Source organism: Procambarus clarkii, chromosome 22 (assembly GCF_040958095.1).
Source record: "Procambarus clarkii isolate CNS0578487 chromosome 22, FALCON_Pclarkii_2.0, whole genome shotgun sequence".
Classification (NCBI taxonomy): Eukaryota; Metazoa; Arthropoda; class Malacostraca; order Decapoda; family Cambaridae; genus Procambarus; species Procambarus clarkii.
Window position 1 is genome coordinate 10,841,317 of NC_091171.1, and position 12,236 is coordinate 10,853,552.

The 12,236-nt window shown below is 43.9% G+C and overlaps 1 protein-coding gene across 2 annotated transcripts in view; it reads left to right on the forward strand.

Annotated features, from left to right (window-relative positions):
- LOC123757021 (dynein axonemal heavy chain 6-like) overlaps nucleotides 1-12,236 on the forward strand; it is a 253,215-nt gene that overhangs the window by 185,733 nt on the left and 55,246 nt on the right. For both annotated transcript variants that reach the window (XM_069329440.1, XM_069329439.1), the window contains exon 52: nucleotides 362-598. In XM_069329440.1, coding sequence (XP_069185541.1) covers nucleotides 362-598 — 237 coding nt within the window. The remainder of the gene's footprint in view (nucleotides 1-361; nucleotides 599-12,236) is intronic.

Here is a 12,236-nt window from a genome sequence, read left to right on the forward strand (position 1 = left end):
CCAGCATAGGATAACTTATGTAAGTGGCTCTAGCTCAGGATAATATAGATATTTGATCACTGCATTAAGGTTTATTTTATGAGTTTGAGAGGCATCACTTCTCTTCCTTAAGTTCAACTGTAGGGAGCATGCTACACTCAGACGTTATTTGATCCTTCGTAATTTGCTCATGTACTGCATATTAACTGCTCCTTTACTCCGTAACCTCGTCACGTTCACTTCTCTTAAAGACCTCACCATCGACCGTGTCATATTTATTGATATGGTCGATGGTGCGGTCTTGACTCCACGTTTTATTCCCCCTGTTCACATTTTCCTGAGCGTGCATTCTTTATCCTTCGTACCGCTCCTCCTCCCACAGCTGTTCAATGCGTGCATCAGCGGTGGCGACCGTACTGAGGCGCTGAGCTTTGATCAGCGGATCGACTCCCTGGTGTGCAGTGTGACGCAGATGGTGGTGACCCACGTGAGTCGGGCTCTCCACCCCAACCACCGCCTCGCCTTCACCACCGCCTTGTGCGCCGCCATCGCTGCCAACGAGGACGTCCTCAAGCCTCCAGTCTGGCGTGCCGTACTCGACCCTACCACTCTGGACGAGGTCAGTCTGTCTGTGACACGCTCCGTGGCCTGAGGTAGCGGAGTGATGTATTTGAACAAGTGTTACCCTAAAAATGGGTCCTCTGTATGTAAACAAGAATTTTGATGCTTTGCTCTAAAAAATGAACTGTGTGTATGTAAACAAGTATAGAGAAGCTTGCCCTGAAGGCTGGTCCTCTTGAGTGCTGGAGATGTGTAGCACAATCATAGAGTTCCTTAGTGTTTACACTCCTGTGTATTGAGTGTAACAAAAGGCATGTTTAACTGTTTTATTATAACCTTAAGGCACTTGTATTCGCCAAAGGTAACAGTGTAGTGTTGTTAACTTTAAGGTCTCAAGTATGTAATGCTTCCCTTAATTTGCCCTCTTAACTAACAGTTGTGTGATGCATCTGTAATAACAAGTTCTAGCAGTCGTGTAGCTTGAAGCTTATCTTCTCGTCGCGGCCATTTTTAACTCGGCGCTTTTTTTAATCAGATTGTAGACATTTTTAACTACAAAATAAATATACAGTTTTGACATTCTAAAAGTGGCTTAACAGTTTGTACATGAAGGTGGAACGTTATGTGTGGAACATAACTATTATAAATATTATACCTTTCATGGAATATTTAACATCATTGAGAAGGGCAAATTTTGTTTTAAAACGTTTTATCGTAGATGAAGAGGTGTATGATTGGCGATATTTGTGAGGGAGGACCCCAAGTGTAGCACCCAGGTGGTGAAGACCGAGGACCGCTCGGGAACTATTTGGCTGGAATAGGCCGAGAACAACGAAAACCTAATTATAGTAGTATATATGAAGGTCTCCAGACCTTGACGACGCAGGAGGTAGACTCACCTGGGTGGAAACTGTATGAGCCTCCTTACCTTGAGGTGCTTCCGGGGCTCAGCGTCCCCGCGGCCCGGTCGTCGACCAGGCCTCCTGGTTGCTGGACTGATCAACCAGGCTGTTAGACGCGGCTGCTCGCAGCCTGACGTATGAGTCACAGCCTGGTTGATCAGGAATCCTTTGGAGGTGCTTATCCAGTTCTCTCTTGAACACTGTGAGGGGTTTGCCAGTTATGCCCCTTATGTGTAGTGGAAGCGTGTTGAACAGTATCGGGCCTCTGATGTTGATAGAGTTCTCCCTCAGAGTACCTGTTGCACCTCTGCTTTTCAACGGGGGTATTCTGCACATCCTGCCATGTCTTCTGGTCTCATGTGATGTTATTTCTGTGTGCAGGTTTGGGACCAGCCCCTCTAATATTTTCCACGTGTAAATTATTATGTATCTCTCCCGCCTGCGCTCAAGGGAGTACAGATTTAGGCTCTTTAGTCGGTCCCAAAAGTTTAGATATTTTACTGAGTGGATTCTAGCAGTAAAGGATCTCTGCACGCTCTCCAGGTCATTTCTCCAGCTTTGAAAGGGGCTGTCATTGTGTAGCAGTACTCCACTCTAGAGAGCACAAGCGTTTTTAAAAGTATCATCATCGGTATAGCATTTCTAGTGTGAAAAGTTCTTGTTATCCAGCCTGTCATTTTTCTTGCAGTTGTGACGGCTACTTTATTGTGTTCTTTAAAGGTAAAGTCTTCCGACATGAGTACATCCAGAACCTTTACATTGCCTATTCGTTTTATGTTATGATTTGCCTGAGTTTTGTACGTGGTTTCCGTTTTTATATTTTCATTTTTTTCCATAGCGCATGAGCTGGAACTTATCTTCGTTAAACACCATAATTTTTTCTGGAGCCCATAGAAAGACCTGATCTACATCTGATTGGAGGTTTGCCGTGTCCTCTATGTTGCCTACTCTCATGAAGATCCTAGTGTCATCTGCAAAGGATGATACAGTGCTATAGGTTGTGTTCTTGTCTATGTCCGATATGAGGATGAGAAAAAGTACTGGAGCAAGCACAGTACCCTGGGGGACTGAGCTCTTCACGGTTGATGGGCTGGATTTTATTTTGTTGACTATTACACATTGGGTTCTGTTAGTCAGGAAATTGTAGATCCATCTGCCTATTTTTCCGGTAATTTCTTTTGAACTCATTTTATGTGCAATAACACCATGGTCACATTTATCAAAAGCTTTTGCGAAATCTGTGGAAATTACATCCGTGTTTTGTTTGTCTTCCATAGCATCTAATGCCATATCATAGTGGTCCAATAACTGCGACAGGCAAGAGCACCCTGTTCTGAAACCATGTTGTCCGGGGTTATGGAGATGCTGTGATTCCATGTATTTTGTGATCTTCTTAGCACTCTCTCAAAAATTTTTATGATGTGCGATGTTAGTGCTATCGGTCTGTAATTGTTTGCCTCTGCCTTATTTCCTCCTTTATGAAGTGGTGCTATCTCTGCTGTTTTTAGTATGTCAGGGATAACGCCAGTATCTAGGCTTTGTCTCCACAGAATGTGGAGGGCCTGCGATAGTGGTTTTTTACAGTTCTTGATGAATATGAAGTTCCAAGAATCCGGGCCTGGTGCAGAGTGCATAGGCATACTGTTTATGGCTTCTTCAAAATCTAGTGGGGATAGGGTGACGTCTGATATATGATTTGATGTTGGTATCATATCCATGAAAAATTAATTTGGGTTATCAATCTTCAGTGCGTTTAATGGCTCGCTGAAAACAGAGTCGTACTGCTTCCTCAGTAACTCGCTCATTTCTTTGTTGTCATCGGTGAAAGTTCCATCTCCCTTTCGCAGGGGCCCGATACTAGATGTGGTTTTTGATCTTGATTTTGCATAGGAGAAAAAATATTTCGGATTTCTCTCTATTTCACTGATGGCCTTTTGCTCTCTTTGCCTCTCCTGGGTTTTGTATGATTCTTGTAGCTTGAGTTCAATTGTTTCTATTTCTCTACCTAACTTTCTTCGCCGTTCTTGAGATAGGGTGCGACTCTCAAGTTGTTCCGCGATTCGTTTTCTTCGCCTATATAGGGAACGACGTTCCCGTTCCAATCTGCATCTCTTCCTCTTTTTTTCTTAGGGGTATGCGGTTTGAACATATTTCTAGTGCCACTGAGCTTATTTGCCTCTACTGAGTATGCCTCTAGTAAAAGTAATGTGCATCGCTGGAGATTTCAACAATGAAGGAATTATTTGAAATTCAGAAACAAAAAATCCAGCAGCTGAGGAACTTCTGGAAGTGGTCAAAGACTGCTTCTTGACGCAAGTGTAAATAAGCCCATAAGAGATATTATATTGGACCTGGTGCTGGTAAAGAAACACTTATTGATGTGGAAATCGGGAGCGAATTAGAAAACAGTGACCATCGGGAGATTTAGATTTAAGATTACTTGACATACTGGTGCTAGGAAATAACAATTTCCATTACCGGGTTTCAGAATACGAACAATTTCAGAAATAAGAACAATTTTCAGTCAAGAATGTAGCACTCGGCGTAGGCAGTGCTACTCGTCTCCAAGACGCAACAGCTTCGACACAGAACAGGCAGCAGACTAGGACCGCATCGAGCTACAACAATCTCCCACATACAGCACCGCGACTCCGGCCACACTCAGCTCTCTGCTCTGCTCCAAGCTCCGTCTCAACGTCTACTACACTGCTGTATCCAAGACTACAAAATAAATATGAAACTGAAACTATTCTAACTCACGTAGACTGAGAACCAGGTGAGTGAAGACGACTACACAAAAAGGGGACCTTTGTTGATCTGACCACAATGCATAAATAATACAGCACAGCTTCACAAACACAGGAGAACAATATCCACAACAGATTAGATGTTGGGGCGAACAGTAATATCAAAACGTTTGCCGATGATACAAAATTCGGTTGACTAGCAAACTCGAATAAGTGCACTACACAACTCCAGAAAGACTTCAGTATAATGCCGAATTGGGTCGAAAAATTTGCAGATGCTGTTCAACGTTGATAAGTGCATAACCTTAAACTTTGGAAATAAGTGGCACCGTCTACCGGGTGAATGATGCATCTTTGAACAATTCAAGTTGCGAAAGAGACTTGAAGAGTCATAATAACCCGAGACCTAACGAGCAGTGTATTAATGCACATGGAACTGAATACAATGCTTGGGTTTATTTCCAAAAGTATCAGAAATACTTACTCAAACCTCGTCCTCCAACGATATTTGGCCCATGGTGAGGCATCACTTGGATATTTGATCATGGTGAGGCACCACTTAGATATTTGGCCCATGGTGAGGCATCACTTGGATATTTGATCATGGTGAGGCACCACTTAGATATTTGGCCCATGGTGAGGCATCACTTGGATATTTGGCCCATGGTGAGGCACCATTTGGATATTTGGCCCATGGTGAGGCATCACTTGGATATTTGGCCCATGGTGAGGCATCACTTGGATATTTAATCATGGTGAGGCATCACTTGGATATTTCATCATGGTGAGGCATCACTTGGATATTTGGCCCATGGTGAGGCATCACTTGGATATTTGGCCCATGGTGAGGCATCACTTGGATATTTGATCATGGTGAGGCATCACTTGATATTTGGACCATGGTGAGGCATCACATAGATATTTGGCCCATGGTGAGGCATCACTTGGATATTTGGACCATGGTGAGTCACCACTTGGATATTTGGCCCATGGTGAGGCATCACTTGGATATTTGGCCCATGGTCAGGCATCACTTGGATATTTGGCCCATGGTCAGGCATCACTTGGATATTTGGCCCATGGTGAGGCATCACTTGGATATTTGGACCATGGTGAGGCACCACTTGGATATTTGGACCATGGTGAGGCACCACTTGGATATTTGGCCCATGGTGAGGCATCACTTGGATATTTGGCCCATGGTGAGGCATCACATGGATATTTGGCCCATGGTGAGGCATCACTTGGATATTTAATCATTGTGAGGCATCACTTGGATATTTGGCCCAGGGTGAGGCATCACTTGCATATTTGATCATGGTGAGGCATCACTTGCATATTTGATCATGGTGAGGCATCACTTGGATATTTGATCATGGTGAGGCACCACTTGGATATTTGGCCCATGGTGAGGCATCACTTGGATATTTGATCATGGTGAGGCATCACTTGGATATTTGGCCCATGGTGAGGCATCACTTGGATATTTGGCCCATGGTGAGGCATCACCTGGATATTTGGCCCATGGTGAGGCATCACCTGGATATTTGGCCCATGGTGAGGCATCACTTGGATATTTGATCATGGTGTGGCATCACTTGGATATTTGATCATGGTGAGGCATCACTTGGATATTTGATAATGGTGAGCATCACTTGGATATTTGGCCAATGGTGAGGCATCACTTGGATATTTGATCATGGTGAGGCATCACTTGGATATTTGGCCCATGGTGAGGCATTACTTGGATATTTGATCTTGGTGAAGCATCACATGGATATTTGGCCCATGGTGAGGCATCACTTAGATATTTGGCTCATGGTGAGGCACCACTTGGATATTTGGCCCATAGTGAGGCATCACTTGGATATTTGATCATGGTGAGGCATCACTTGGATATTTGATCATGGTGAGGCACCGCTTGGATATTTGATCATGGTGAGGTACCACTTGGATATTTGATCATAGTGAGGCTCCACTTGGATATTTGATCATGGTGAGGCATCACTTGGATATTTGGCTAATGGTGAGGCACCACTTCGATATTTGGCGCATGGTGAGGCATCACTTGGATATTTGGCCCATAGTGAGGCATCACTTGGATATTTGTTCATGTTGAGACATCACTTGGATGTTTGGCCCATGGTGAGGCATCACTTGGATATTTGATCATGGTGAGGCACCACTTGGATATTTGGCCCATGGTGAGGCATCACTTGGATATTTGAGCATGGTGAGGCATCACTTGGATATTTGGTCCATGGTGAGGCATCACTTGGATATTTGGCCAATGGTGAGGCATCACTTGGATATTTGGCCAATGGTGCGGCATCACTTGGATATTTGATCATGGTGAGGCACCACTTGGATATTTGGCCCATGGTGAGGCATCACTTGAATATTTGGCACATGGTGAGGCATCATTTTAAAAATTTGATCATGGTGAGGCACCACTTGGATATTTGGCCCATGGTGAGGCATCACTTGGATATTTGGCTCACAGTGAGGCATCACTTGGATATTTGATCATGGAGAGGCATCACTTGGATATTTGATCATGGTGAGGCATCACTTGGATATTTGGCCCATGGTGAGGCATCACTTGGATATTTGGCTCATGATGAGGCACCACTTAGGTATTTGGCCCATGGTGAGGCACCACTTGGATATTTGGCCCATGGTGAGGCATCACTTGGATATTTGGCCTATGGTGAGGCATCACTTGGATATTTGGCCCATGGTGAGGCATCACTTGGATATTTGATCATGGTGAGGCATCATTTGGATATTTGGTCCATGGTGAGGCATCACTTGGATATTTGGCCTATGGTGAGGCATCACTCGGATATTTGGCCCATGGTGAAGCATCACTTGGATATTTGATCATGGTGAGGCATCACTCGGATATTTGGCCCATTGTGAAGCATCACTCTGATATTTGGCCCATGGTGAGGCATCACTTGGATATTTGGCCCATGGTGAGGCATCACTTGGATATTTGGCCCATGGTGAGGCATCACTTGGATATTTGGCCCATGGTGAGGCATCACTTGGATATTTGGCCTATGGTGAGGCATCACTCGGATATTTGGCCCATGGTGAAGCATCACTTGGATATTTGATCATGGTGAGGCATCACTTGGATATTTGGCCCGTGGTGAGGCATCACTTGGATATTTGATCATGGTGAGGCATCACTTGGATATTTGATCATGGTGAGGCATCACTTGCATATTTGATCATGGTGAGGCATCACTTGGATATTTGATCATGGTGAGGCATCACATGGATATTTGGCCAATGGTGAGGCATCACTTGGATATTTGATCATGGTGAGGCATCACTTGGATATTTGATCATGGTGAGGCATCACTTTGATATTTGATCATGGTGAGGCATCACTTGGATATTTGATCATGGTGAGGCATCACTTGGATATTTGATGATGGTGAGGCATCACTTGGATATTTGGCCCATGGTGAGGCATCACATGGATATTTGGCCCATGGGGAGGCATCACTTGGATATTTGATCATGGTGAGGCATCACTTGGATATTTGATCATGGTGAGGCATCACTTGGATATTTGGCCCATGGTGAGGCATCACTTGGATATTTGGCCAATGGTGAGGCATTACTTGGATATTTGATCATGATGAGGCACCACTTGGATATTTGATCATGGTGAGGCATCACTTGGATATTTGATCATGGTGAGGCATCACGTGGATATTTGATCATGGTGAGGCATCACTTGGATATTTGATAATGGTGAGGCATCACTTGGATATTTGGCCCATGGTAAGGCATCACTTGGATATTTGGCCCATGGTAAGGCATCACTTGGATATTTGGCCCATGGTGAGGCATCACTTGGATATTTGGCCCATGGTGAGGCATCACTTGGATATTTGGCCCATGGTGAGGCATCACTTGGATATTTGGCCAATGGTGAGGCATCACTTGGATATTTGGACCATGGTGAGGCACCACTTGGATATTTGGACCATTGTGAGGCACCACTTGGATATTTGGCCCATGGTAAGGCATCATTTTGATATTTGGCCCATGGTGAGGCATCACTTGGATATTTGATCATAATGATGCACCTCTTGGATATTTGGCCCATGGTGAGGCATCACTTTGATATTTGATCATGGTGAGGTACCACTTAGATATTTGGCCCATGGTAAGGCATCACTTGGATATTTGGCCCATGGTGAGGCATCACTTGGATATTTGGCCCATGGTGAGGCATCACTTGGATATTTGGCCCATGGTGAGGCATCACTTGGATATTTGGCCCATGGTGAGGCATCACTTGGATATTTGGACCATGGTGAGGCACCACTTGGATATTTGGACCATTGTGAGGCACCACTTGGATATTTGGCCCATGGTAAGGCATCATTTTGATATTTGGCCCATGGTGAGGCATCACTTGGATATTTGGCCCATGGTGAGGCATCACTTGGATATTTGGCCCATGGTGAGGCATCACTTGGATATTTGATCATGGTGAGGCATCACTTGGGTATTTGGCCCATGGTGAGGCACCACTTGGATATTTGACCCATGGTAATGCATCACTTGGATATTTGGCCCATGGTGAGGCATCACTTGGATATTTGGCCCATGGTGAGGCATCACTTGGATGCTTGGCCCATGGTGAGGCATCACTTGGATATTTGGCCCATGGTGAGGCATCACTTGGATATTTGGCCCATGGTGAGGTGTCGGAAAATCCGACACCATTTAATAATCATACAGACAGATAATAATTGCTGCTGTATTACCAACAAGTTACCCATAGAAAATGTAACTTGTAGTGGAATTACCGTCTATAGAAAACGGGATATCATCACCACATACTATTATAAATCACCACCTATTATGCTGGGAATTATTCTTAAATACATTAGTCTTTGGACTTTACCATCATAAAAACATCTTATATAAATTAACTTAATTATCGATATTAAAGTAGAGTAAATGTGACCCTTCTATCACTTTTGACATCTGGACAATGTAAGCCAGGCGTCAGAGTGGAGGAGGAGGGCAGCCATTGTTGTGTCACCTCCGAGACGTGTGGAGCAAATTCGGCTCCTATCATATCTGGACAATGTCGGCCAGTAGCGTCAATAGTATGGAGTGTTAGACATTGCCATTGTTGAGACTAGACCAGAGGCTCTCGGGAGCAAATTCGGCTCCTGTTAATTTTACTTGGACGAAGTGTTATGGAAACCAAAGGTGTACCATTATCACACGCTGTCAACAAATTCAAGTTAAGTGTTCTTTCCGAAACCCATGTATCTTTCATTTATGGCCATTAATGTCATTATATAGGGTGATCCAGTTAGAGCACGACATAGCCTCAAACTAAAGGTAATTAAGCCAGGTCTTTATTGTTCCATGTACAGTATTTTCTCTGATATAGCTTGTCATATATAGGTATCTGGCTTCACAGTTAGCGCCCTTTTGACAGGTCAAGACGAGGAAGCAAGATTTTGTGCACCAGTTACTGGGTGATGGAAGCTACCTCAAAGAGGATAATTTGGTGTCTACACCCTAGTTATACCTGGTGGACTAACCTGCTGTACTATAAGATAAGGAACCTTTTCAATGTATGTAGTTAATACTGTAGTTTGATTGGCTGCATATATATAAATATAAACCCCCCCTAATGTGTAGAGGATCGATTTGTGAGATTAAGAGATTATTGCAGAAATACAGTCCACTTATCATTATACAAATTGCTATCAAAGTATATAAATTAACGTAAATATAAATTCATATAAATAAAATAAATATAAATCTCACAGGTCGGTTCCCACATGAGGCATCACTTGGATATTTGGACCATGGTGAGGCACCACTTGGATATTTGGACCATGGTGAGGCACCACTTGGATATTTGGCCCATGGTGAGGCATCACTTGGATTTTTCGCCCATGGTGAGGCATCACTTGGATATTTGATCATGGTGAAGCATCACTTGGATATTTGATCATGGTGAGGTATCACTTGGATATTTGATCATGGTGAGGCACCGCTTGGATATTTGATCATGGTGAGGCATCACTTGGATATTTGATCATGGTGAGGCATCACTTGGGTATTTGGCCCATGGTGAGGCACCACTTGGATATTTGGCCCATGGTGAGGCATCACTTGGATATTTGGCCCATGGTGAGGCATCACTTGGATATTTGGCCCATGGTGAGGCATCACTTGGATATTTGGCCCATGGTGAGGCATCACTTGGATATTTGGACCATGGTGAGGCACCACTTGGATATTTGGACCATGGTGAGGCACCACTTGGATATTTGGCCCATGGTGAGGCATCACTTGGATATTTGGCCCATAGTGAGGCATCACTTGGATATTTGATCATGGTGAAGCATCACTTGGATATTTGGGCCATGGTGAGGCATCACTTGGATATTTGCTCATGGTGAGGCATCACTTGGATATTTGGCCCATGGTGAGGCATCATTTTAAATATTTGATCATTGTGAGGTATCACTTGGATATTTGGCCCATGGTGAGGCATCACTTGGATATTTGACCCATGCTGAGGCATCACTTTGATATTTGATCATGGTGAGGCATCGCTTGGATATTTGGCCCATGATAAGGTATCACTTGGATATTTGGCCCATGGTGAGGCATCACTTGGATATTTGATCATGGTGAAGCATCACTTGGATATTTGGCCCATGGTGAGGCATCATTTTATATATTTGATCATGGTGAGACATCACTTGGATATTTGATCATGGTGAAGCATCACTAGGATATTTGGCCCTTGGTGAGGCATCACTTGGATATTTGATCATGGTGAAGCATCACTTGGATATTTGGCCCATGGTGAGGCATCACTTGGATATTTGATCATGGTGAGGCATCACTTGGATATTTGGCCCATGGTGAGGCATCACTTGGATATTTGGCCCGTGCTGAGGCATCACTTGGATATTTGATCATGGTGAGGCATCACTTGGATATTTGATTATAGTGAGGCACCACTTGGATATTTGATCATGGTGAGGCACCACTTGGATATTTGATCATGGTAAGGCCCCCCTTGGATATTTGATCATGGTGAGACACCACTTGGATATTTGGCCAATGGTGAGGCATCACTTGGATATTTGATCTTGATGAGGCACCACTTGGATATTTGGCCCATGCTGAGGCATCACTTGAATATTTGGCCCATGGTGAGGCATCATTTGGATATTAGGTCCATGGTGAGGCATCACTTGGATATTTGATCATGGTGAGGCATCACTTGGATATTTGATCATGGTGAGGCATCACTTGGATATTTGATCATCGTGAGGCATCACTTGGATATTTGTCCCATGGAGAGGCACCACTTGGATATTTGGCCCCTGGTGAGGCATCACTTAGATATTTGATCATGGTGAGGCATCACATGGATATTTGGCCCATGGTGAGGCATCACTTGGATATTTGGCCCATGGTGAGGCATAACATGGATATTTGATCATGGTGAGGCATCATTTGGATATTTGGCCCATGGTAAGGCATCACTTATATATTTGATCATGGTGAGGCATCACTTATATATTTGATCATGGTGAGGCATCACTTGGATATTTGGCCCATGGTGAGGCATAACATGGATATTTGATCATGGTGAGGCATCATTTGGATATTTGGCCCATGGTAAGGCATCACTTATATATTTGATCATGGTAAGGCATCACTTATATATTTGATCATGGTGAGGCATCACTTGGATATTTGGCCCATGGTGAGGCATAACATGGATATTTGATCATGGTGAGGCATCACTTGGAAATTTGGCCCATGGTAAGGCATCACTTATATATTTGATCATGGTGAGGCATCACTTGGATATTTGGCCCATGGTGAGGCATCACTTGGATATTTGGCCCATGGTGAGGCATCATTTGGATATTTGCCGCATGGTGAGGCATCACTTGGATATTTGGCCCATAGTGAGGCATCACTTGGATATTTGGCCCATGGTGAGGCATAACATGGATATTTG